Below are 27,876 nucleotides of genomic sequence, written 5' to 3' on the forward strand. Positions count from 1 at the left end.
AAGGGCAAACCAATGCCATTATGACCCACCCCCCTTCTTCCCTCCTTTTGTCACCTCCATTTAAGACCTATTTGGTTGCATAATCATGGTTTTAGAAAAAATACATTTGTTTCTGGATAAACTGGATTAGCAATGCAGTTGGAGCTGGAAAACAAGTCCCTCCTCTGCTCTCAGTCCAGATTGAATACAACGGAGAGTGGACGCTTCCATCTCAGCAGGACAGACTTCAGGATGGGACTTTGCAGTCTCATGTTACATTTGTCTTCTTTGTGTTGTAATGGCTGATCATTTGTGTGATACAGTGTTATGACTGTGTCTTTAGGGAAAGAGGACCAACTTACGCAAGCTTGGCTCTGTACGCATCGATCACGACATGAGAGTGAAGTTCAACCCGCTGGCTCTGCTGCTGGACTCTTCTCTGGAGGGAGAGTTTGATCTGGTCCAGAGAATCATCTATGAAGTAAGACATTCTCTCAACAAGAAATGTTTGCTATGTATTATAACATTGTTATAAGGTTTAAAACCAACCACATTACAAAAGCGTTTTATTTGGCTTATTTTTCTGCTGTATTAGTCAGTTACCATTGTATCACAGAAGTTTATATTAGAAATATCCAAAAGTAGTAATATATTATTTAATATATTTTTAATTTTATTTTTATTTTTATATATTATTATTTGCTTGTGCTAAAATGAAATGAAATGTCTCCCTTCACCCCTTGTAATTTTTCAATCACAGGTGGAGGATCCCAGTCAGCCCAACGATGAAGGCATCACTGCTCTGCACAATGCCGTCTGTGCCGGACATACGGAGATTGTCAAGTTTCTGGTTCAGTTTGGTGTCAATGTCAATGCTGCTGACAGTGATGGCTGGTAAGTTCAAGTTGACTGGTGACATGGTTGGTCAGCCTCAGACAAGTCCCAACGGTTATTAGTTATATTATTATTATTATACTTTTTTTTTTTTTCAACTCTGACCATCATCCTGCAGTATGAGCTGGTCAGAACATGAACTTGAATGCAGTGTAGTTGCTGTAATCACCAAAATTAAATGAAGTATTTTGAAAATCTTACTCTTTAGTCTTACTCTATAGTGGTTAGTGTTCCTCATCTCCCTCCCCTCTGTTCTTACCTCCTCTTCCTTTTCCTTCCTCACCCACCCTCTAACACAGGACACCTCTTCACTGTGCTGCATCCTGCAACAATGTGCAAGTGTGCAAGTTCCTGGTGGAGTCTGGTGCGGCGGTGTTTGCTATGACTTACAGTGACATGCAAACGGCAGCTGATAAATGTGAAGAGATGGAGGAGGGCTATACCCAGTGCTCTCAGTTCCTCTATGGTCAGTGAAAGCTTTATCATTTTTGTCTTTTGTTTTTTGTTATATATTGTGCATGCTTTGTTCCTTTTTTACTCTTTTCATTTTATTGTGTCCTGTGTCCATGTTTATGTCAGAAGATCACTACCCTCGAAATCTTTTTGTGCTTATTATTGTTCTATTATTTTAAATATCTTATTGCCTACCCTCAAGGTGTGCAAGAGAAGATGGGCATCATGAACAGGGGGGTGGTCTACGGCCTGTGGGACTACAATGGCGAAAACCCTGATGAACTGTTGTTCCGCGAGGGAGACTGTATGTCCATCATCCGCAGAGAAGACGAGGACGAGATCGAATGGTGGTGGGCACGTATGGGCGACAATGAGGGGTACATTCCCCGAAACCTCCTAGGGGTGAGTCAGTGAAACTGTAATGATGATAAGTGTGTATATTTTATGTAGAAGCATTTTATGTACAAATGTGCATTGTTGACATGTCTTCTTGTTGTCTCTAACAGCTCTACCCCCGAATAAAGCCAAGACAGAGAACCCTGGCTTAAAACACAAAGATCCCTGCACATTCCAGTCTGCTAGAACTCTATATATACACACACACACACACACACACACACACACACACACACACACACACACACACACACACACACACACACACACACACACACACACACACACACACACTCATGCATCCACACAGGCTTAAAAAGACTGGGGAAGAGAAGGACACTGCTGAAATGAAGAGACAAGGACAGACCAAAATATATGAAGGATCAACTATGAACTATTTCTGGCACTTTTTTCTGTATCTACAACAGAGGGATTCTCCCTCACTTATTTTTCCAGGCCACACTGTGTACTGGGTACTCAAGACGCTATTGGCATTGTTTTCCTTTACTCTGTTGTTTTTGTACTTAGTGTCTGAAACTATTTCTAAACTGACAAACTCAAATGTTGCGATGTAAATGGAACAAGCAGTATTTTTATTGCTCCACGTAATTTTTACACTTTTAAATAGTCTTTTAAAATGGGTTTTCTGGGCTACACACTTGGGGCTCAACATTGGATGAGGTGAACAAGTGGATGATGATGATGATGATGATGATGATGATAATAATAATGCTTTTGAAATGCTCTGTTACCATGACAATCTTTGGCGGGCTTGTTTCTCGTCATCTGTGTTGAGTGACTGTGTCTGTCTTTATAACTGCACTAGAAGTAAAGTTTCAGTTGTGACCACCACTGTTCTGGCTAAACAAACAGAAAATGAGACGACAAAAACGGTGATGAAGCTTTTGATTGATCTATTGCTGTTCATTCTGTGGCCTATGATACCCAGAAAGCCAGTCTGCTTTCCTGAATTGGCACATGGTTGAGATGCCATAGATACTGTGTATACATGTGTTTTTTGCCATAAAAACAATGAAAAGTTACTGTAGGAATGATATGTTTATGAATATGGACTTTCAAACTCTTAGGAGGCCATATGACCAGGAAGATATAATGCAGTATGACTTTAGTATTTTCTTACAGCCATTTCATGACCATACAGTAATGTAAGAAAGCAAGCGAATTACGAGAAACCTTGACATTTTGTAATAATCACTAAGCGATGATGACACTATATCGTAAAGTCATAGACAATTTCTCAAGTCAAATCAAATAATAAAAAAGATGGAACTATACAATATCAGTTTCCAGAACTCGGCTCGTCACATATCTCTGTCAATGCAGATGTATTTATTTTTGTTACTTTTTTCTTTAGCCCTTTTGTCAAAACTATAACCACCAATGTACTCTAGTATTTCAAACATTTACAATAAAATACTTTATACTAAGTTTGTATAGTCTTCTCGTTTGACCACAAATACAGGCCAATTTTATGATCCTTGTGATAAGAGTTAATAGAAACGTGGTTCTTCATGCCTATTGTTTTTATACACTATATTTGCTGCCCTCTGCTGAACAGAAGGTGACACTTTCACCTTCCAGAGTGTGAGTCCAGATATGGAAAAGAAACTGAGGTGTGGGAGCAGGTTATAAAATATGTGAATGTTGTTATATAAATTACAGTACATAAAACTTGATTCAGGCTTTCATGAAAACAAAACCATCTTTTTGAGTACCAATGTGGTGTAGAGTGTTCTACGCATAGACTGTAAATAAAGATATACAGTCTATGTGTAGACCGCTCTGAGCTTCCTGTTCATGCTATAACTAAATTACTGTTGTGTTAGTTTACAGGTAAGTACATTATTTTGTAAAATAAGCTCATTTTCTCTCCCAGTCCCTTTACAACAGGAAATAACAAGCAGAAGAAAAATATGTGGGAATAGCACATACACAATTGAGCTTGACAAAGAGGGAGAGCACACATGATTTAAAGAACCCATATTTAAGTTACAGCCTAGGCTAAATTAACTTAATGATCCTGTAACTCGGTAGAATTTGCAGCGTTGAATGGATGCACAAAGTTGTAAACCAGCTATCTAATGTAAAGAAAAGGGAAACAGCTACTGAAATTGAAGCTTTTTGTGAAAACATTTCACTTAAGAGAGAAGAAAAAATATTTTTCAATGACTCTATGGAGTCTGAGATTTTTGGAGGGACAGCATCTATGGCAGCTATCAGTGGTAATGCATCTGGCCTGAACTAATATAGCAAAATAGAAATATAATATAGTATATGATGTGGTATACTCTAGTATCATATAGGCATACTGTAGGCCTACTATATCATACTATAAGATATGGTATAAGGTGCAATGTAATAGTAATAATTGCGTTTCTGTGTTTTGTGTGCAGGTATCTGCAGATCTCTGTAACAGAATGGCAGGCAGAGAGAAAACAATTCAATCTATTTTATTGTTATTAGCAAGAACACAGTGGGAGAAAAACAAGTGCTGCACCTTGTGATGTAACTAATATATCCACAACATACTGCATGTCCTCATATGAACGAACCACTCCACCACCTTTTCAGGTACCTCTGTTGCCATGGTAACCTGCAACAGTGACGCTCCTTCCTCCATGGGCTCCAGCGAAGTTCCTCCGTTGTGTCCCTTTGTGAGTTTTTATGGGGTTAATGCAGCTGAATGTTTAAGACAAACCCCCATACGCTGCACAAATCCCCTGCTGAATTGCAATAGAGTTGAGATAAAAGGCTAAATTCAACTTCAACACTGCCCACTGAACATGACTAACTCCATTTATAATTGATACATACATTCATAATAGATTAAAAGTTCTGTATAAATTAGAGAAGAAAGTCACACGTGGAATGACAGATAGATGCTGTTTTTTCCTTCCTTCCTACCTTCATATTCAGAGCTCTCATTGAGCTCTGCAGCACACACACCCTTTGTGTTTTTATGAGCTGTGTGGAGACCTGCAGGGTGTACTGTGTGCACACAGCTAAATATCTGATCTATGCAGTTGCCTTATGCAATATAATGACTAAGGTCCCTCCTGTGGGCATGTTATTTCATTGGGTTTGTGTCTGGGGATAGGAACGGGAGAGTAATGGAGCCACCTTTCCTCACAGGCACCCTTATTAAGTGTTGAGCTCCTGCGTACATAACATCCACATTTACTGGGATATGGGATCTGTTGCACGATGAATCTCACCTCATCTAGAGATGCAAAATATATTCTATCCGAGCAGGGGCAGGGTTAGAAGGTGGGCACTGGTGGCAAAGCTCCCCCCCCCCTAATGTCACTTGGCTGCCTGTTCTGCCAATCTTCCCAGCCCTTGTCACATGACCAATTAATGTTTTCATGATGAATATCCAAAATTCTGATACCATGGAACCAGCACCGGAATTCTTTTTAAAAGTGGCAGATTGAGCCTAAAATGTGTATTGTATTTTGATATACAATTTGTTTAAAATGAAAGCAAGTGAGATTAATAATGAATGTGTTGTTTTATTTAGCAGAATTACATTGCGTTGTTCTATCCTATCCAATATTTCCTATATGTCTAAGCAGATGTTCTGTGCTATATTCTGATAAGTGCTCCATTTTCTACCGTGGAAACTGTTTTCCATATCAACTTATAAGGTGATAACATTTGTGGTGAGATCAGCCCCGCCCCATGTGCCCACAAAAACAAACTGTTACTGCAGGTTTAAACTCTTGATGAGATTTCTAAACCAAGTAGTCACTTGATTTAAGGTATCTCCTTTTTGTCAGGAGAAATCAAAGCAACTTTGGTTTCAGTCATCAATAAGAGAAGCTGAATAAATACAGGGAGTACTGACATAAGAAATATTAAATCCATAGTTGTTTATAATGTTAAATCTCGTCGTCACGTACATTTTTTTTTTTAAAGGTCCCATGACATGGTGCTCTTTGGATGCTTTTATATAGGCCTTAGTGGTCCCCTAATACTGTATCTGAAGTCTCTTTCCCGAAATTCAGCCTTGGTGCAGAATTGCAGCCACTAGAGCCAGTCCCACAATGAGCTTTCCTTAGGATGTGCCATTTATGTGTCTGTAGCTACTGAGGAGGAGAGAGGGGGGGCAAGGTGAAGGGTGGGGGTGTGGCCTTGACCAACTGCCACTTTGCTTGTTTGAAAGCCATGATTCCAAATTTTCTGGGCAGGCAAAGCAAAGAAAGGGGAGGTAACCTTGCTCCTTATGACCTCATAAGGAGCAGATTCCAGATCGGCCCATCTGAGCTTTCATTTTCTCAAAGGCAGAGCAGGACACCCAGGGCTCGGTTTATACCTATCACCATTTCTAGCCACTGGGGGACCATAGGTAGGCTGGGGGAACGCATATTAATGTTAAAAAAAACTCATAAAGTGAAATTTTCATGCCATGGGACCTTTAATTAAATGTGTCTATTTTCTATAATCAGCACACCTGGTTGTGTGTAATCCCCTCAGTGCACGCTAGGTGTCAGTGTGACGCCACCCTCCAGCATTAAAATGGACAGGTTGCATCCTTGCACCTTTTTCACTTTGCCTCATAACTGTCATCGAGCTCGTGATAGCCATATAGGCTACTGTCTATACTATACTGATAGCCCCCTCAAAAAAAGTGGCACAACGATCCAGGAACAGTCTCATCATCAAATAACAACGAGCTTGTGGAAAAAAGAGACCGGACTACCCTATTCAGAGGAGAAGGAAAAAAAAAAAGGCGAAGAAGTGAGCGTCGTGGGAGGGCGGGCCACCTGTGACGGCAAATGAGTGGAGAAGAACCTCGAGTCAGTCCCACTGTTAGTATTGTGTGTCGTTCAGTGGGTGTTTGTGAGTGTGTTTCGGCGTTTAAAGTCCACTTGGATTATCTTTAGCTCAAGGAAACGTACATACCGATATCTTTCTCTTGGATTCTCTTGATTCAGGTAAGGCACCCTGAACATTAACGTTAAACGACCGTTGCTTAGCTAGATTTAACCATATAAAATACCTTGACTTAGCAGTGAGTTTATCTTGGTATTTTTGTTCTATAGTGGTACATGTTTCTACGTTGGCCATACAGTTAGTTGTGTGGTATAATTCTTTGTCGTTGTCGGTATATTTTTAATATCCTAAAATCTTGCAATGGTAGACAGACTTATGATATTTGTAAAATATTCTCTAATATGGGGTAATTACACGTTTCATTGAGGTATTTGCCTGTGAGTTGAGCCAATACAGGCAGGTGTAAGATCACAATCTGAGCCAAGAATTAGCATCATTAGTGTGTGTGTAAAATTGTAAACAAGCATGATCTTTTGAAGCTGGGTAATCAGCCATCTCCTGTCCAAGCTGATGGTTTTGTAACTGTGATCTAATCAGTGGGGTATAGCGAAACCCAGGGAACCAGCTTATCTACCTGCTTAGTCTTTAAAATGTTCAAGACGTACTTGTATGGTAAGTGGAAGAAAACACTTGTAAGATTTGCAAATATGTGGTCATAAAACACAAAGCATGTACTTGTTATGTAGTGTCCTTGATGTTCTCTTCCTATTGTTTATTTTACCCCATTCTTCAAAGGATCTTAACTGGTTTTCAGCTCATACCGTATTCAAATGTTGGTCCTTTCTAATTGTACCCTTATAATGACTTCACCAATGCTTTTAGTTTTGAATAACTCAATTTTCAGCTGCAGCCACTCAGTGGGATTTAGCACAGTCCCAAACGGAGCAAACATACATCTTAATGAAATGTATTCTCTTTGCTACATCTGCACTGCAAACATGCTATATGTTCATGCAAGATAACAAAAGTGGTTCCATATACCCTAATGTTTATATTTTTTGCAATTTGTCTAATATTGTAATTCTGCTTCTCTTCAGCGTAAGTTTAGTATATTTTATTTCTATCAACATCTATTGGATTCCTGTCTGTACTGGAAGAGGGATTCCTTTCCTCACCGAATCAAGGGGCTAAGGACAGAGGGCGTTGTATGCTGTCAATATTGTGAAACACTTTGAGGCAAATTTGGGATTTTAGGTTATATACTCTAAATAACAGCATTTTAAGGCATGTCTGAATTGACTGTAAGCCTCTTGTTATCTTAAATGAGAATGATTTTGATTTTTGAGGGTCTAAACTTCTCTCTCTAGACTTTAGACTCTAAACCATTACCACATTTGGACTGCCATTAAACTCTCTGATTCTCAGAGAGTGGAAAGATTCAAATAAATGACACAAATAAGCTGTTAGGTTCTATTATGCACAGTTATAAATGATGGTAAAGAACATTTCAGTAATACACTGACCATTCACAGTTTTGTCTCCTTTGTCATGTTGTCAGAACATCTCCATTGTCGGTTTAAAGAGCCCAGTCTTACTTCACAAAGTGACCATGCAAAGTATAGCCTAAAGCTACAGTACTGGGAACAAATGGAGTTCAATTCAGTTGGCTTCCTTTTGTCTATCTGTGAAACAAGAACGTTTTAAAGCAGTCTGTCTCTCAGTTGAAGAACAGTTCAATGGCTTTGACTGTAATCTTTTCTCCTATTTGTCACACAAACATGTAAATACACACACACACACACACACACACACACACACACACACACACACACACACACACACACACACACACACACACATCCAACTCAAAAATAGAGAGTTTTAAGTTCTTTGGGACAATCGTTGTCTGTTGATGGAGCTGTCACCACACTGCTCCAATCTCTTCCATTCAGGCAGGTTTATAGACACTTTATAATTGCCTGATAAAATCCATCTCTGTGAATGAATGTCTTGGGACTAAGAGCTGGCAGGGAGATCAGGAGGAAGACAGATTAGAAAGGTTAGGCTGTGAGTGGTAGAGTCACTGTGATTTCCTCTGGGTCAACCCTCATTTTATTTTCAACATCTCTTTCTACATTTGCTTCAAGTTTTGACTGGTGTTCTCAGTGGCCAATTAACTATTGAAAGCTTCTGCATTTAGGGGGTCCAGGGTACTCAGCAAGTCAGGAGAAATGGATTTTAGATGACAGAGAATCTGGAATGTCACAATTACTGGCTCTTTGCTCTGCGGTGCTGGACTTTGCAAAAGCATTTTACCTTCTTGCTCGCTGCTTTCTCGATTTCACATTTTCTTTCACTTATGTCATATTCCTGTGAAACATTTCCATCTGGATAGACTTTCTCTCAGGATTATAAGATCACATCAGGACACTGGTGGCTGCCTGATTGACTGAAAGGATAGACCCAGACAGCCCATATGAGTGATTTGGTGTGAATGAGTCAGATAAATTACTTATAAAGAGCCCCTGAGTGCACCTCCTTTGCCACCTTTTAAGGGGCTGGGAGGGCGTTTGGCACACCTTTACAGTGTTTACAGGCTTCAGGAGAGGTAGCACATCCTGAAAGAGATCATTACTGTCTCTTATTTATATTTTTATATATATATATATATATATATATATATATATATATATATATATATATATATATATATATATGCATGCCATTTTGGGAACAAGAGAGCGGTAAAACCTTTTTAAAAAGTAGTTGATACTAGTGAAAAAGTGGTATTTCCCAAACGGCTACATTTCAGGAACTTGTAAAAGCAGCCTTGTTTTCACTATGTTTTGCGATTATCCTGAGGTTTAGTTTTTTTTCTTCAGCCCATATAACATTTACAAGGCATTAAGATCGATTTCCTACCTTCTAGCCGTTGGTTTCATTTCACTTGAGTACAGTAGAAATATCCCTTTGCAGAGGCCTGAAATCTATCACTGTGGAGATTTAGTTGACTTTACTTTATCTCAAACTTCTTTTCTGTCAGAATAATGAATTTGCCATCAGGGATGGTTTTTAAAACACTTTCTCATCCAAGACTTTAGAGCCAGCTGCTGAGAAGTCATCTTTTTAATGCAAGAAACTAACAAATAATGATCATTTTAAATCATTTTTGATTAATCTAGTGATTATTTTGCAATTAATCAAATACTCGTTTAGTCTATGAAATGTCACAAAATAGTGAAAGATGCCCATCAAAGGTTGTCAGAGCCCAAGGTGAATTTTTCAAATTGCTTGTTTGGTTCAACCGAAGTCCCCAACCCAAAGGTATTTTATTTGACCGAGTAAAACATTGTAAAGCAGCAAATGTTTTATTAAATTTCTGTCGATCGACTAATTAGTTAATTGTTTCAGCACTAAACAAATTCACCTTAAGTTTTCTTCTTTCTCTTATTGTCTTTGTGGTTTTATTTTCTGACAACAATACCTTTTTGGCAGCTGGCCCAACACAGATTCAATTGCAAAACTAGGACCGTTTGTCCTTGTTTTGACACACAGACACTGGAGACAGCAGGAAGATAGAAAATGAATCAATCAATTCGTTAATTGATTGTTTTGTAAAATGTTCAGCAATTGTGTGTGTGTGTGTGTGTGTGTGTGTGTGTGTGTGTGTGTGTGTGTGTGTGTGTGTGTGTGTGTGTGTGTGTGTGTGTGTGTGTGTGTGTGTGTGTGTGTGTGTGTGCATACATATGTGATTTATTGACTAAAACATGCAACACCCCATCTGTTTTTGTTGTTGTTTTTTTTAAACAAAAAAAACCCCAGTAGAATAACCCTTTAACACCCTCCCCCTGGAGACACCGTGATTTAAAGTTTTTAGTGGTATTATACAGGGCATTCTCTATCTATGGACACTTATTATTTGCTTAGGTCTAAATTCATGTAACTTTCCTTAGTATTTGCAGTCCGTGAAAGTCATACATTGTGCTAGAGTACTGTAAGTGGAACAGTGTGTCGTAAACAGTTATGAAATCACAGTGTATACAGTACTTGCAGCACGTTCATGAACCTGTGATTCCCTGTCTTACTATTACTACCTAGTGTTAAAATAACAGGAAGTAGAGTCTCTCTAGTATCCACACCTGCATGCTGCTTTGTTTGTCCGTTTCATTATGCAACTGCTCAAGGTGTGTGTGTGTGTGTGTGTGTGTGTGTGTGTGTGTGTGTGTGTGTGTGTGTGTGTGTGTGTGTGTGTGTGTGTGTGTGTGTGTGTGTGTGTGTGTGTGTGTGTGTGTGTGTGTGTGTGTGTCACCTCCCTCCCCTGCTCTCACCATCTCTTCCTTCCCTCCTCAAAAAGATTGTCTTGTCCTGCTGGAACAACATTCGCATTCACAACACACACATCTTGGAGATAATCAAATTTCACAATGTTTCCCCTCGTGGATTTGGCTCAGCTACGTCTGCTGTTTGAACTGGTTTCACACCGTATCGATCTGGATTGCTCCACATCGCTGTTAAATCCTCAAGTGTTTGCTTGTGATATCGGCACGTAGCTCTGTTTGACAGTCATTGTTTGGTTAAAGATATTTGCAGTCATGTGTTTAGACTGGGCAGCTGCTGCTCACACACTGCAAGACTTTGCAACATGGAGAGCCGGTCCCAGTCTCACACACCGCCCATTTATCTACGAAAGCCCCCAACATTGTATTTAGCGAATGCACTTTGTGTCTCTTTCATATTTCTGTCGTCATCCTTGTGAAATCCTCCACATAAGCTCATTTAATGTGTTTGAACTTTGCCACTCAACTTCACCAGCTTTCCTTCTTTTTCAACTTCTCTGAGATTTTGAGGTGAAGCTTTCACTCACAGTGCCCATTTTGTGTTTCTTCCGGTGTAGACATGACTACTAATACTGTTGTTTTTTTGGGGTTTTTTTCTTTTCAGGTTCCTTCAGTCCTCTCTACAGCACAGCGAAGGAAGTTGCCTGCTTGCCTGTGAGGGTGAATATGTTTGTGTGAGTGCCTTCTGGTCGGAGAGTGTGTGTCTCATAAGACACTCTGCGGAGATGCAGGGAGCGAGATCCTCTGCGGTGAGGCTGCTGCTCCTGCTGCTGAGCTACTGGGTGTGTGCAACAGCCGGCTACCCATTCAGAACACCCCTGGACCTGGATGTGACTCCACGCGTCACTGTGTTGAGCAGTGGTAAGCACGGACACAGGCACACGGGTGGGTGGGTGGGATGCAGTAGTTGTTCTAAAATTTGCCAGAATATCGGAGATAATCTCTATTTGGAGATGAATTTTTTTTATGTTCAGTCTCTTTCTGTAGTACAATTGTCAATCATGATTTTTTATTTTATTTTTATTTTTTTACCAAAGTGTGATTTTTATTCATTTACCTTGTGAGAGTGATGGCATTTAGTCTGAGGAGTTACAGAGATAGAGGCAGATAAGTTAAGTGCTTACACTTGGATCCCTGCGGAGCATCCAGGGAGACTGACACCACTGTAGGTAGTTCAGAAGCAACGTAACCATGACAACTGTTGTAGTACAGCGCAAGACGGCTGTATACAGTATTTTTCTTCTGTGCATGTGTGGGCAAGTGTGTATGTGTGTGATTCTCCTTAAATCAGTACTGTTATCTGATCCTGGACTTTATTTGACACAGACCTGTGAAAGACATTTTCTCACGTCTCCACTTTGACTCTTGGCCAAATTCACTTTGTAAGATCTACTTGTAGAGCAATTTCCCTCCTCTCCCCTTCTCTTTTCTAAACAGTTGCATTTCACACTATACATCACCTACGTACACTCATTATCCATCTTTTTTCCCTTCTGTTCCTCCTCTTACTATGAACCTCTCTTGATACCTTTATCTCAGTTTCTGTAAATCATCGGTTAGTGCTCAAGCCTGCCCACAGGTCCTCCTACACAGCTTATCTGCTTGTCTGCTGCCCTATCACTCTCTTATCCACTCGCCCTCCTCTACCATCCATCGCTCTGCCGTTGCACCTAAGCTCTGTCTTTTTTCCTCAATGTTTTCTTCATTAGTTTTTACTTTTCATGGCTGCACTGCCCTCCTTTTAATTCCTTCACCTCGCCTTTACCTCTAGTCTTTGTTTCTTTTGCTTCCCTATTCCTGATGAGAAGAGTTCGATATGCAAACTTACCTCTAATCCATTTAATCTCTGTTTCTTAGCAACCTAAAGGCCAAGCCTCCAAACCTGTGTGGGGTAGTTAAATCACACATGCACACAAACAAGCACACGGTCAAACACACACACACACCTGTGTTCTCTCCTCATTGCAAATCACCATAAGTAAAGTTGAGACGGTCGTTGTTAATAGTTATTAATTTGACGAATTCCAGTGCTCAATTTTGAGGATCCGGGAGGCTAAAAGCTGGCAAAACCAAGAGAGATAGCAGGTTGTCAAATAGAATGTAAACTGGTGTTCGTCTAAATACCTTTTCATCACGCACACAGATTTCAACCTGTCAAGTATTTTGGGAATTACAATTGATGGATTTTACTTTGTTTATTCAGTGTTGCCTGTCGGCACGTCTGAATGCTCCGATACCCCTTTCACGCCGAGGGCTCAACCAGGTTTGAACCAGGATTGACTTTGTGTTTGAAAGGGTTAATTGTGTTGATCGACTCAGCTTCATGACCTAGGTCGAGAGCTGGGTCGGATGCAGGTCGATTTTCAATGTAATTTTTTTGCACACGACCGTGGTTGCAAACAACCGGGGTGGGACAAATTATGTCATGGGTTGGAAATGAGGGGGAAGACGACAGCAAAGCCTTACTCTACATTTATTGTTATGAAACAAAGAGAAATGTTCTCCCCTTGTCCTGAAATGGTCATAAATCGATACTAGAGTAGCCTACTTCCTAGTTCACGGCTGCACCTGCAATGAATGAAATGCAGAGGAGAAAGAGAATAAAACTATAAGATCACCTGTCTCCACTAAATCATCTGAGCGTTTGACAGTTATTTATTTGTGCTTTAGAACGCAATCGCTGTTAAAAAATAAATAAATCATAAAATAAGCTGTATTTCTCTCTTGTGCCGCTTTAGCTTGTGGCGCACATCTCTGCAGCCTGCAGCATATAAAAAACTGCAGGCTGCAGAGAGCCTACTGTACAAAACTAGTGGCGTAAAGCTCAACTGGAATACGTGACAACGTTAGCTGTCTCCCTGAACACTGTGTACTGTGCTGATCAGCTGAGGTCCCTCCAAGTGTTTGCACAGTAAATAATATCATCTGGGCTTCTCTATCTGCCTCTCTCGCTCTTTTTCTCTCCCTAATAGCTTGAATCAAACGTGCCTATTCTCACACGATCTTGTAAGCCGAGGCTAAAATGTGCTGCCAATAATGGCTACTAAATCTTTCTTTTGCGTCACACTCTCAGAGAGGTTGTTTTCAGTTACCTGGGTCCAGCTGTCCGGCATTATGTGTCCTATTGCTCAGGTTACTCTGAGGAAACATAGGTGTTGCCTCTGCTGTAATGCATTGTCTTCACTCACAATGAAGCACTTGTGTCACGTAGGAAAAGCTATTGTTTTGAAAATCCCGTACAGGTAATACTCTTCTTCCTCCTGCTGCGAGTGGGTGAGGTAAAGTTGACACCTGATCACCCAGGAGCAGTCTGGGATGGGAACTGACTGCTGCTGCTGAAGGAAGCAGAGTGGATTGTGTTTTGCAGCAGCTGATTGGAATCTTAATGGCAGCTTACTTAATAACCATGCAGTCTTCGGTGGGGAAGTGCAGTGGCTGAGGATGCAGGAAGTCTTTGACACTTTGGCCGATTTGAGCTACTGTACTCATCAATAGGCAGGAAAAGTGGATCGCTTTCAAGTTGTGTCATGTTTACCCCATGCTAAGAGGAGTCCGGATAGATCTTATGTTTAGAACTTACATGACTCTGGCAATTTATGACTGCAGCGAGTGACTTCTTGACTTGTCGAGTAAGCGTGTGTCTTATGTGTGTGCGTGTGTGCTGTACAGCATGTCTCTTTGCTGAGTGTTTGTATGAGTGAACGTCATTAGTATCTTGTCCTTGTCCAGATGCATCCCAATATAGCCTGGAAAACTGGACGGGGGACATGCACACAAAGCAATGAAACCTTGAACAACAGAAACCCACATAAAGCAGAAGTGGATCTCTGAAATCTGATGTTGTGTTGGGCCTCTTTTCATTATCTTCTTCTTCCTCAGGAGAGCTGTGTAGGATAAGCATAATCCCTTGGCTTTTATTGTCCAATGTGGGGTTGTCATTTAATTTCTGGTCAGGGCTATATAGCTATATATAAAACTGAGAAAAGCAAATTATGTGACGTTAGAACCAACAAATGTGTAATTTTATTTATGTTAGCAGCGGGGCTCTTATGTATAGCAATGGTCCACCAAAGAACTATTTTTGATTTTGATGAATCTGAATTTTCCTCTAGCGCCACCATGTGGTATATATTTGTGGTTTTGAGTGAAATGTCTCTACAACTGGCTAGGTTTGTTTTTGTATACTCAGGTCTATAGTATCTTACGGAAGCGTATTGCATTCACCATAGAAAAAAAAAATGTAGACACCTTATCTCGTAATTACGAGAAAATATCTCATAATTACGAGAAAATATCTCATAATTACGAGATCCTGATCTCGTAATTTTGAGAAAAGATCTCATAATTACCAGATCCTCATCTCGTAATTACGAGATCCTGATCTCGTAATTACGAGAAAAGATCTTGTAATTATGAGATCATTTTAAACACCTGGAAGGCAGCATATCTAGGAAAACGTAAACGTGAAAAAGCTTAACGTGGTTCAATGTACAAACAACGATCAATCATCATATAGGAGAGGATTTTGGTGATGATTGTTCTTTGTTTAGGTACATTAAACCACGTTAAGCTTTTTCACATTAGGACTTATAAAGCCAATGAGAACCGTGGAGAGTCAACCCCCAGCCGCTCCGCTGCCCTGCTGTGAAGCAGAAACGCTTTATGTCAGATAACGTCCATAATAATTGGACTTTGGGTTCGATTATTTGACAGTTTTAAGTGGTTATGATGAGCAATATATGAGAGGATTTTGGTGATGATTGATCGTTGTTTAGATACATTAAACCACGTTAAGCTTTTTCACGTTAAGCGTTTAGATATGCCGCCTTCCAGGTGTTTAAAATTATCTCAATACGAGATCTTTTCTCGTAATTACGAGATGAGGATCTCGTAATTATGAGATCTTTTCTCAAAAAACTTTTTTCTATGGTGAATGCAATACGCTTCCGTAGTATCTTGCAAAAGAGATCTTGCTGTTTTAATTAGACTAGATTATTTCATACTGTAAAGGTTATATACCTTCATGTTCTCCTCAGGATGAGTTTTGACAACTTTGGTGATCTCTGACTTTTCATAGAGGTATCATCTGACCAAAATTTCAATTTGTTCAATACTTTGGTTTATGGGTTAGGGTTAACCTGCAAAACTCATGAGTTTTCCATCAGCCTCCATTGAGTACTGCCTCACAGAGCTGCTAGCGCGGCTGTAGACTCTTAAACATGTTTCATGCTTCTTGCAATTAGGCGGTTGGTGCGAACAATTGATCATAAAAAATTGTTGGTGATTAATTTTCTGTCTGACAACGATAATTGACGAATACTTTCAGCACTAAAACTGTGCAAGGGAATGTTAGTAGATACGCAGCCTTAAAGGATATTAATGCTGTCAAGAAGCAGATATTGATAATGTATCTTGCTTCTCCCATTTTGTTAGGTATTGTGTATTTTTTCAAGTCAAGTCAACTTTGTCAATTCTGCAATATGTGCCAGACATAGGTACAGAGCAATTGAAAATACTTTTCTATCTGACCCTCATTTCTGACTAAACGCAGGGAACTGTGAGGTCACGTAAAGTGATTTTCTGTGCAGCTACAGTATAATAGAGTTTAATAGAATCATTTTTATTTCTAGCAGTCTAAAAAAGAATCTCCAGTTGTAAAATTGCCTTCTTACCACTTTGCACTGATGTTTGGCAGTCATACAGCGAAAAATCCATCACAGATTTCTATTCCTCCCTTTATTCTCATGCTGTCAGTTTTGATTGAAAAAGTGCTCATGCTTATGCCCCAACTCTGATGGCAAGAACGTTATGCACATTTGTGGGCTTTTCTAAAGGCAGTCAGGGAGATGTGTGTTAGTTTATGAATATCCAACAGTGTGGATTCTTTCATTGTATTTTGTTCAAATCATCACATAAAAATCCAGATGACAATAAAAGCTTTTTTTTGTATTTAGGTGTACATAATACAGTAATCAGTCTCTAGTAGAGTATTTGATGAAATGAATGTGAACAGAGGATGCTTTTTCTTTGAAAAAAAGTATTATTTGTTGACCCACAGTTGAGAGAGACCATAATTAATAGCAGCAGAGGACAGTAATTGTGCTGAGATATGCCAAGGTTGTAATGGGTGTTGCCTTATGAATGAGAATCAGGCTGTTTCACCCACTTGTATTGACAAATAATCACACTGGGGATAAGCCACTGATGTTATCTGAGGAAGTACAACAACAAAAGAAAATCAGTTTTTGTTCTTACTAATTTTGAGTGTATCATCTATAAAATAACCAATCAAATCGCTGTTTCAGCCTGTCTGGTGTCTTTGTTGTCTATGCTGTATTTTTTAAAATGCATTAGGAGCGGTTTGATAGATAGATGTTGCAGAACCGGTCAGGGGGACAAGTCACGTTCATTAACAACCAATTCTCCTCTCCTCTCCTCTCCTCTCCTCTCCTCTCCTCTCCTCTCCTCTCCTCTCCTCTCCTCTCCTCTCCTCTCCTCTCCCCTCCCCTACCCTCCCAGGTCTCCGGGGCTGCAGACGTTTCCAATCCTCTGCAGTCAACTACAGCACCATGTTCCTGGAGGCTGACAGTGAGCGTCTCTACGTCGGGGCCCGGGGGGCTGTATTCGCTCTCAATGCCTCTGACATTTCAGTCAGCTCTGTTCTCACTGTGAGTTTGTTTGTTTCTGTGTTGCTGCATGTTGTGCTCCTCAGCTGCCATACCTTTAACTCTACCACAGCTTCATTTGCATTCCACAATGCAGGAACTCTTTGAGGCAACAATATTTCATTTTGAGGCAAACTGTTTCACCACAGGAGCATCTTGTTGCATAAACTTGCATATTGTATATTATTAGCTGCAGAGAGCATGTTTCCAGCCTATGCTGATTGATAAATGTGTCCTTTTAATTAGAACTCTGGGACTCCTTTCAGATAAGATATTCTTAGGCGTCACCATAATCAAGTAGATCTGAAATCTTAAGGATTATCTATCTATAAATATAAATAAAAGTGTGTGTGTGTGTGTGTGTGTGTGTGTGTGTGTGTGTGTGTGTGTGTTGTGTGTGTGTGTGTGTGTGTGTGTGTGTGTGTGTGTGTGTGTGTGTTTTATGCGCATATATCTCGAACCGTTAGTCCGATGGATTTCAAACTTGACAGGTGTCTTGCTACGGCCACGAGTAAGTGCAGTTCCAAGTTTGATGTTGTTTGGATTAGAAATGCAAAATATATCGTTACAGGTAAAACTGGCCACTCCCCCTCTCACCCTCTCACACTGCATGCACACTGACTGAGCACTAAACCTGTTTGAGTCTTGACTCACTCGGATCTTTCACCCGTCTCTTTAAATTAACCTATGAGTCACTCATACTACACAAGATCTCTCTCTCTCTCTCTCTCTCTCTCTCTCTCTCTCTCTCTCTCTCTCTCTCTCTCTCTCTCTCTCTCTCTCTCTCTCTCTCTCTCTCTCTCTCTCTCTCTCTCTGTGTGTGTGCGTGCGCACACACACACACACACACAGTCTGGTTCTGGTGGTGATTAGCGCTCATAACGGGCCAGGTGGGTAGCGCACTGCCATGAGTCCATGACGCTAATGTCTGATTACTCCACATTTTCATTGTGATATTTTGTGATTACATTCTCAATCTGCAATGTTCTCGGTCAGGTAAATCAGCAAGTTAGTAGTAGGGTATACAGGGGAGTTACATTTGAAGTGGTTTGGGGTCCTTCTGTAAGTAATTTTGGGCTACAATTTGGTTTTGATGAATTCTATAAGCATCAATACCACAGGCCGAGCAATCGGCAGTTCCAAACGGGCACATTTTCAACGGCCACTGCACTAGTAACCTATAAATGATGTCCATAGCTATTGGCAACATTTGTCTATTTCCGTTTACTTAGAGTGCATTGTCATCATCTAGTTCCTAAACCATTGCATGTTGCAGGATAATAGCATTAAAGGCTGAAAATCCTCTTTCACTTGTCCTGCTGCTGTGTTTGTTACCTGGTGACAGTCTGGTGATGAGCTATTATGCTCATGGCCTGTGGCAACGAATGAGGGGACACCAACAAGTATAGGCCAATCAAAAAGATACTTTATTGTAAACCAAAATTATTAACTTTAAACAAAGAAAAAGGAATGAGGTGTGAGAATGTCATAATGTAAGGTGTCTGTAAAGTGCATGGATGAGTGAGTCTGTGTGTGTGAAGATTACTGAGTAACTAAGTAAAACTATAAAGGAACAAACAAAACAGGCTCATACCTGGAGGAGCAGAGAGAGAGTGGTTAGAAGCAGCTTAAATACCCTGAGCCCAGGTGGCTCCAATCACTAACGACCCTCCTCTGCCTGCAATGCAGAGGTGGGGCCGTAACAACAGCAATGATGTCTGTCATAAAGTATAAATTGCTGGTGTGTGCATTACATTCTTTGTTAAAGAAGAGTTAAAAAATGCTGCTGTTCAACAACATATTGAATTGTTTGTTTTTGTAACTGCTTATGTTTTCTTTTTGTCTTGTTTCTATTTTTAATTTGTATTGTAATGTGATTCTGTCTTTTATGTGCTGCAGAACAGGAACCTGCTTTAAACCAGTTTTTAACTGAGGCAGGCCAGTTTGAATGTAACACAATAGATGTTACTTTTAATGTTGTCCTGTATTATAATAAAATGAATGAATGGAAATTCAGATGCAGTGAGGTCAACATTTCGAATATATGAATTATTAAAGCAACAAGAAGATCACTCTCCATTCATCTGCTGTCTTTTTCTGTCTTGCTGTATGTTATGTGGTGTGTATTAGATTGAGTGGGAAGCCTCTCCTGAGCAAAAGCTACAGTGTCTGCTCAAGGGAAAAGACAATAAGGTAGGCATTTCATTTCTCTTTCTCCCTCAGTTCTTTCTTTTCATCTTTTTGCATTTGGTTCTCTACTACAGTATGTATTGATATTCGTTTCCTCTCCATCTTTTCCGGCTTTCTCTTCCTTTTCCAGACGGAGTGTTTTAATCACATCCGATTCCTCCAGACGTTCAACTCGACTCATCTCTACATGTGTGGGACTCATGCCTTCAGTCCACTCTGTGCATACATAGTATGTCAATGCAATACACATTACAGCCCTTCCAGTACTGTTGAATACATTTCATATTTAATTTCATACTATAATGTTTATCTATCGGTTTGCTATTTGCATTTACTGAATACATATGGGGGTTTTCTGATTCCTCATTTGTGGTTTCAAGGTGGATCTAAATGCCTTACTCTTTACCCAAATGTTTTGTCCTGTATAGGATAAGGAGAGGTTTGTGATGTCATCTCAGCCTGAAGAAGGCAAAGACAAATGTCCCTACGGCCCGACAACGGGCTACACTGCCCTCATCATCGGTAAGCCCTTCAACAGTTGTCAGTCACGTCCAGACTTTTACTAAAAACTAAAGAAAGTGATGCATTTTTTTTACTCCAGACCAGCAGATGTATACAGCTTCCCAGTATGAGTTCAGGAGCTTTCCAGATATCCGCCGCAACTCTCCGTCTCCCACACTAAAGACAGAAGATGCTCCCACACGTTGGCTGAATGGTGGGTTAATCTCCTGGAATGAAAAAGCCCTTTAGCCTATTTAGGTAGCAGGGTGGTCTAAGTGGTCAGAGCTTCTGTCTGTCAACCAGCTAACACAATGTTTAAGCCTCCATACTGACAAGCACCTAATCTGCTGAAGTAGCCACAGCAACTCCGATACTAATTCTTTATCAGCTCCAGTTGATCAATAATGCATTATTTAACTTTCCTGACTCCTACCGATTGCTCCACTAATTCTTAAAGCATTACAACTTAGTTTTACATGCATTGACAATTCTGTGTTAAGTCCCAGTTGGTCTGTCCAACACTTTGTCCATTTGTGGTTTTGAGCCACTAGCATGACTGTAGACTCCTAGTGTTGTTAATATATTCCTCCAGACACCTGGTTTTGGGTTTAAATTACTCAAAACATGATGTTTTGCAGATAACTGAAGCATCCTAACACCATCTCCTTTTTGACTTTACGATTTCACCGTCTGTGTTTGCCATTCCTTTCTTCACCTCAGGTGGACAGGTAGAATACTACGTATGTTTTTTTTGTTCAGGAATCTACTATACCCAGTTTCATTCCATTCATTCTTTTTTCTTCCCCATTACAGAGGCAGACTTTGTGGGCTCGACACTGGTGAGGGAGAGTTTGGGAAGCAGCACCGGTGATGATGACAAGATCTACTACTTCTTCACAGAGAGGAGCCAGGAGCAGACCACAACCTACAGCCATAGCCGGGTGGCCCGAGTGGCGCGCGTTTGTAAGGTGAGTGCAGATTTAAAAAGATGTAGGATATGATTTACAATTGGGAGTGAAGCCTTGCATCAGACTAGCTTGAGTGAAGTCTTGGTTGATGATAGGAGAGGGTGCTATAACAGATGAGGTGCTGGATGGGGAATGCATTTGTAACTAGGCCCCAGTGTGATGAGAAGAGCAGACTGTGTAGCTGATGAATGGATTGCAGAGTCAGTGTGGCTCGGAGTGAGAGGGATGGATGACTGCAAGGGAGAGGTGGACTGTTTTGCATCCTCTGATGCCTAAAATGTGAATGATTTACATTTCATGCTGCCCAGGAAGGAGTTAAGAATAGTGTGAGCTAAATGTACAGTGTAATAACCTTGTTGTTCTCTACTGTGGCACCTTAAAGTGATGGTTCGGAGTAATTTCACCCTAGGGTCCTTTGCACCATGACCTCGAGCCAAACAACCCCCCGGAGCTTTTTTCACCTGGGTCTAACATTGGGAGAGTTAGCGTGATCAGCTGAATAGCTTAGTGCAGGGGCTAATGGATCCATGTTTGTATCTCGTAAATGACCCCACTAATAATGCCCGAAATGATACCAAACTTCTACAGTTGTACAAATAGGTTATGCACTCCTAAAACGATGGATTGGAAAGTTTATAAGTACACCAGACGTTTATGTAAATAACACTTGCCTGTTGGCTTCTGCTCTCTGCTGCTGCTGCTGCTGCTACCTGCAGTTAGACAGTGCTTAGGGACGTCTACAAATTACAACACCGAAAAGAGATACAACATTTTTTTTTGTAAGTGCTGTAGTATAACTAGCAGGAGACAAGTTATAATTGAGGTAAGTTTGGAGACATTACCTTATTTAATCATTAAATTAATAAATATTTTTGTTGTCACCCTAGGGTGAAATTACTCCGAACCATCACTTTAAAGTCAGCTCACAAGTTCTCTCCTTGAAAGCTTGGAAGCATGTTTGTTTTTTGATATTAATAGAAATGTTTTGGGGCAGCATGTGTGACATTTGTGACATATTTGCCACATGTTGAATACATTAAAGGTTAAAATCAAAGGGCAAGATGATGTCAGTTGCTGGATTTGAAAAATCATCATGACCTTGAGTCAAGCTTTTCCATTGTGAATTTGGGGCATGGGGACCCATAATCTTATTGAAAGTATCGTTATTGCTCTCCCATGCCATCTGTTTCACTCTTTAGGAGGTTCACTTCCCCTTGTGTGCCACCTTGAGCCGGGTGTTCAGTCTGTTTTTCATTTATCCAGGCCTTACCTCATATGACCCTTTCATCTCCCTCCTTCTCCTCTTTCTCCTTTCTCTCCCACCCTTCTTCCCTCAGGGGGACCTGGGAGGCTATTTAACTCTCCAGAAACGGTGGACGTCCTTCCTCAAGGCCAGGCTGACGTGTTCTCTGCCCGAGTACGACTTCCACTTCAACATGCTGCGCAGCGTGTTTGTCATGCCTGGCCTCACGCCGCAGGACACGCTCTTCTACGGCATATTCGGCCTCGAGTGGTGAGTGGGAACTTGTGTGTTGTCAAGGTCTCTGACTGACAGGGACTTTGAGGATGCAAATGTAAATGAGGGAGATAAAGATGAAAGGCAGCAATCAATACATTGAGGCAGTCGAAGAAGACAAGAAGGATGAAAAGAGAGTAGAACTTTTTTATCCAAACAATGTGAAAAAAAGAAGTTAGATGGAGGAATTTTAGGGCAGTTTGAGGAGAGAATTTTAATTAGACATGCAGATTTAGATTGGCTTAAAAGAAGTTAAAGTTGTAGTCCGTAAGATTTCAGTCCTGGTGGATTTGGTGACACCTGTGGTTACCGTGGTAACAACGAGTGCGGTCTAATAATAGACCAAATACCCAACTGAGCAGCTACTTTGTCAGAAATACAACGGAAGGGCAACTGGGGAATCTGTTTACAACACAACCAACCAAACTCCTGTTGTTTAAATAAAGAAGTCAGGCATAAATAATTGCAACCATGATCTGATTTTATGCTGCACATGGCGCAAGTAGTTTCCCACACAACAGCAGGGCACAGTAAAGTTGGTTGCATTGCATTATCCCTTTTGCATAGTTTGCATTAGCAGTAAATACAGCTTTGACAGGGTGTAAAGAGAGTGGACAGGTAACAGGGAGGCTGTAATGTTATCCAAAAAACAACCACTATACAGAGAAGTAATTACTGAATGTCAATATATCAAATGGCTATTGCAGATAAAATGCTAACTATTAACAGTAACAAAAATGGGGTTTAATTTTATAAAAATCTTAAAGGTCCCATGGCATGAAAATTTCACTTTATGAGTTTTTTTTAACATTAATATGCGTTCCCCCAGCCTGCCTATGGTCCACCGGTGGCTAGAAATGGCGATAGGTATAAACCGAGCCCTGGGTATCCTGCTCTGCCTTTGAGAAAATGAAAGCTCAGATGGGCCGATCTGGAATCTGCTCCTTGTGAGGTCATAAGGAGCAAGGTTACCTCCCCTTTCTCTGCTTTGTCCGCCCAGAGAATTTGGCCCACCCATGAGAAAGAGAGAGACATCATGGCTTGCAAAGGAGCAAAGTGGCAGTTGGTCAAGGCCACACCCCCACCCTCCACCTTGCCCCCCCTCTCCTCCTCAATAGCATTTAAAGCTACAGACACAGAAATGGCACATCCTAAGGAAAGCTCATTGTGGGACTGGCTCTCGTGGCTGTAATTCTGCAGCAAGGCTGAATTTCGGGAAAGAGACTTCAGATACAGTATTAGGGGACCACAAAGGCCTATATAAAAGCATCCAAAAAGCAGCGTGTCTTAGGACCTTTAAAGATTATAACTGTAATGGACCTTTGTACAAACTAGTTTCCACTTTTTAACGTAGTTCATTCGCTGCAAGGATGTATCGGATGTAATACATTTTGTGGTGTGGAAAACATAAACAAACAGCATTTTTGTTATTGGGATGCTGCGGTCTCCTCTTAAGCTCCACCTCTCCTGTCTCTAACTCGTACTACACCTTTTATGAAACCATTTTTGTAATTCTCTCCTCCTTCCCTCGTACTCTTCTCAGAGACGTATGACTTCTAATCATCTTTGTACTATCTCTGACAGTGCTTATCCCCTCTCCCGTCCCATGTACTTTCCTCCCATTTGTCTCTTTCCATCGTTTAGGTGAGCCACTGATCTACTGTACTTCTACTGCTGTCTCTATGGCAACACTGGGTTTACTGCTGTTATTGTTCATGGCCTGTGCTCTGTTTTTTTTCTCACTGTGTGTGTTGCTATCTTTAGGAAAAATGTGAAGGCATCTGCAGTGTGTCGGTTCTCCCTGTCTGAAGTCCAAGAGGCCTTTCAAGGACCCTACATGGAGAACCAGGACTCTGGCTTTAAGTGGAAAGAATACACTGGAAAGATCCCTGACCCACGACCTGGAACGGTAAACACACATGCACACAGACAGGCACTACTGCCCTCTCTTAAACAAAAGAAGAAGCCCAGAAGAAATGTCTCCTCTTTCTCGGCCTCAAGGACTCAAACCACAGCAGATGAAACTGATCCAAAGTAAAGATGCAAGAGAAGAGATGGAGGGAAAATGATAGAGAATGGCAGCCTCAACGATGAGGCTCAAAACACAAGCAGCTTATGTCACTGAAACCCATTTCCATGGCGATTAACTCCAGCCCGTAGCTTTGGCGACAATGGCTTAGTGCGGCAGGAGCAGACATTATCACTGTAGTGTCACTTTGTGGGACTTAATTTTAACTTTGCTATTAAACAGAAAGGAGAAGCGGTCAAGGGCTTTAACTTGGGAGCATGAAAGCCTCTTAGAGGAGTTGGTTGAAGGGAAGTTGTTCCCTTAGTCAGGTGCAGAGAGAGCTGAGTTGCCCACATGTCAGCTCAAGCCGACTGCTGACCTCACACAGGCTCATTGTTGTCTGTGTGAATAGTAGCATTTTCCCCAAACACTATCTTCCACAGGCTCGCATTTTCTTCATGATCCCTTAATTTCCCCTGCAGACCATCTCGCTAAGCCTTGTCACATCCTCTCTGCCTTCCACTATCCGTTTCTATTTACAGAGAACTTTATTACAAATGAGCCAAAAATTTCTCTTTTCCCTGCAGCCCACATCGTGCCTTGTTACTTGCTCACTATCCCTTCTCTCATCGCTTTCTTTGGTTTCTTTTCCTACAGTGTATAACAGACGCTCTGAGGGCCAGGGGCATAAACTTCTCCACCTCTCTGCCTGATGATGTGCTGAATTTTGTCAGGAGGCATCCTCTGATGTCCCAGCAGGTCCAACCTTCAGACAGACGTCCGCTTTTGTTTAGGCGGACTACAGACTACACACACATGGCCGTACATATGATCCAAGGCTTGGATGGAAAAACATACCATGTATTGTACATGGGCACAGGTGTGTTTGAGTTCATGTAAGGTATTACTTGTGCAATCTGTTAAAGAAATAGTTAGACTTATTTTAGAAAATACTTGTCGAAAGTTAAATCAGAAGATTGTCTTTAATGTCTGTACACTAAATATGAACCTACAGTACAGCCAAGAGACCGTTAGATTAGCTTAGCATGAATACTGGAAACAGGGGGCCTGGCTTACTTTAAAGGTAGCAAAATCAACAAAATCAACAAAACAACAATTTACCAAATACAAATATGTGCTAATGTTTTATGTAAAGCACTTTGAATTGCCCTGTTGTTGAAATGTGCTATACAAATAAAGCTGCCTTGCCTTTCCTCAAAGGTGCTCTAAGCGATGTTGGGTGACGGCACTTCTTGTTGACGTTCAAAGTATTTTCAAACAAAACGAGGCTAGCTCGCCCCTCCCGCCTCCTCATCCCGACCCCTCTCCCTCCCTTCCGTGCTTCCATGCACTAACTCCCCAACCCCCACCACCAAATCCTTCTTGTCGGTTATTGGCTGGAACACTGTTTGTTATGTTTGGTGGTGCAGGTTGGCACAGTTTGTTTTTGTTGCCGCGTGTGAAGCCTGGGCTGTCTACAGAGACCCTGTTTTTTTTTACAGTGTGTTCAGGGGACCGGTAGCTAGCGGATAGTGAGGAGATGTTTTCTGTATGTGACAAAAAATGTTGTAGCCTAAAAAACGTGTGACATCTCTTAGAGCACCTTTTAAGTGGCTTTTACAGCAATGCATTACAGGTTTTCAGAGAATCCAACCCACAAGACAAAAAAATTGAAAGAAACATGAATAAGACAATTGGAATTTAGTTCGTTTTTTGCATTAAAACCATTGTTTTTTATGAGAGAACTCCACATCTTGGATGTCTGAACCTTCTTCTTCTCACAGACTATTTAACTACGATAAGAAAAAGTGGATCTTAAGTGTTAATTTCAGGTGTTTGCAAGTTAATTTATATTGCATACTGAAATTAATGAATTCAATAGCTGACTTAAAGGCAGGAAATCAACTTAAGACTAATGTTTTGAAAACAGAAATGCATATTAAATTCTGCTGGTAGTACAGGCTACTGCATGTTGGTATGATCCTTTTTAATTCTAATGTTTCTACTCTTTGTATGTGTCAATCAGATGAAGGCTGGTTACATAAAGCTGTAGAAATTGAGGGTCAGCTTCACATTATCGAGGAGCTTCAACTGTTTGAGGAACCCCAACCTGTTAACAACCTGCTGCTATCTGCAAAACAGGTAGTGGGTTTGACCATCACATGCACAAACACATGTAGGAGGAGTAATCTCGGCCCTGCAGTATTTAAATCTTCTTTCTCCCCACCAGATGAGTGTGTACGTGGGCTCTCCATCAGGCGTGGTGCAGCTTCCCCTCTCTAACTGTCGCAGATACACCTCCTGCTACGACTGTGTCTTTGCCAGGGACCCTCACTGTGCCTGGAACGGAGCCCAGTGTGTAGACATAATGGCACAAGCAGACAGGTGTGTGTGTGTGTGTGTGTGTGTGTGTGTGTGTGTGTGTGTGTGTGTGTGTGTGTGTGTGTGTGTGTGTGTGTGTGTGTGTGTGTGTGTGTGTGTGTGTGTGTGTGTGTGTGTGTGTGTGTGTGTGTGTGTGTGTGTGTGTGTGTGTGTGTGTGTGTGTTGATTTGACTAACCTCAAGTATCACAGTGCCCTGTCACAGTGTCAGCTTCCAGAACTGTTGCGTAAGCAGAAAGTTGATGCTGTCTGTTCTACTAAACATAGAATGCAGCGGTGTACTGTTTTAACCTCAACAGATTTGCTTACTCAGTAGAAAGTGCTTATGGAGGCAATAAATGATATGAGACAGAATATAGCACAAAGTAGAAATAGTAAGAAATAGAGATTTCTGTATATGTACCAACAATACTCAATATCTTGTTAGGTTGTAACATAACAAGATAAGCATGTTTATTCTTTGCACTGATAGTTATTATGTTTTCTCTCTCTTCACAGATCCACTTTAATCCAGGACATCCAGCAGGGGAGCAAAGGATGTGAAAATACACAAAATGGTACACCGAAATCTCATCTGCAGCTAGGTGCTGCTGCCTAAAGCTTTTAACGCAGTGAATGATGAAAGGGAGATTAAAAATAGAGATTGTTAGGAATGACTCGAAAGATGCATAGTTGTCATCAGATGGCATGAAGGCCTCTTTGAAAGTTGATTATGCACACCGCATTGGCAAAATCCTCTTCTCCCTTCTTTAATCACATTTTTGCCATCTCTGGAGACAAATCTGTTTGATA

At 40.9% G+C, this 27,876-nt stretch overlaps 2 protein-coding genes across 6 annotated transcripts in view; both read left to right on the top strand.

The window, feature by feature from the left end:
* Positions 1-3,170, top strand: part of tp53bp2a (tumor protein p53 binding protein, 2a) — a 32,554-nt gene extending 29,384 nt beyond the window's left edge. For all 3 annotated transcript variants that reach the window (XM_039783815.1, XM_039783816.1, XM_039783817.1), the window contains 5 exons: positions 323-460; positions 740-873; positions 1,173-1,339; positions 1,529-1,728; positions 1,833-3,170. In XM_039783815.1, the coding sequence (XP_039639749.1) occupies positions 323-460; positions 740-873; positions 1,173-1,339; positions 1,529-1,728; positions 1,833-1,874 (681 nt within the window). In that variant the 3' untranslated portion in view covers positions 1,875-3,170. The remainder of the gene's footprint in view (positions 1-322; positions 461-739; positions 874-1,172; positions 1,340-1,528; positions 1,729-1,832) is intronic.
* Positions 3,171-6,464: 3,294 nt separating this feature from the next.
* Positions 6,465-27,876, top strand: part of sema4ga (sema domain, immunoglobulin domain (Ig), transmembrane domain (TM) and short cytoplasmic domain, (semaphorin) 4Ga) — a 28,249-nt gene continuing 6,837 nt past the window's right edge. For all 3 annotated transcript variants that reach the window (XM_039784128.1, XM_039784129.1, XM_039784127.1), the window contains exons 1-14: positions 6,465-6,680; positions 11,461-11,717; positions 17,376-17,524; positions 19,652-19,714; positions 19,842-19,940; positions 20,140-20,233; positions 20,313-20,426; positions 21,026-21,180; positions 22,518-22,693; positions 24,461-24,605; positions 25,362-25,584; positions 26,731-26,846; positions 26,935-27,089; positions 27,583-27,641. In XM_039784128.1, coding sequence (XP_039640062.1) covers positions 11,582-11,717; positions 17,376-17,524; positions 19,652-19,714; positions 19,842-19,940; positions 20,140-20,233; positions 20,313-20,426; positions 21,026-21,180; positions 22,518-22,693; positions 24,461-24,605; positions 25,362-25,584; positions 26,731-26,846; positions 26,935-27,089; positions 27,583-27,641 — 1,684 coding nt within the window. In that variant the 5' untranslated portion in view covers positions 6,465-6,680; positions 11,461-11,581. The remainder of the gene's footprint in view (positions 6,681-11,460; positions 11,718-17,375; positions 17,525-19,651; positions 19,715-19,841; positions 19,941-20,139; positions 20,234-20,312; positions 20,427-21,025; positions 21,181-22,517; positions 22,694-24,460; positions 24,606-25,361; positions 25,585-26,730; positions 26,847-26,934; positions 27,090-27,582; positions 27,642-27,876) is intronic.

This window comes from Perca fluviatilis, chromosome 19, assembly GCF_010015445.1.
Source record: "Perca fluviatilis chromosome 19, GENO_Pfluv_1.0, whole genome shotgun sequence".
Taxonomy (NCBI): Eukaryota; Metazoa; Chordata; class Actinopteri; order Perciformes; family Percidae; genus Perca; species Perca fluviatilis.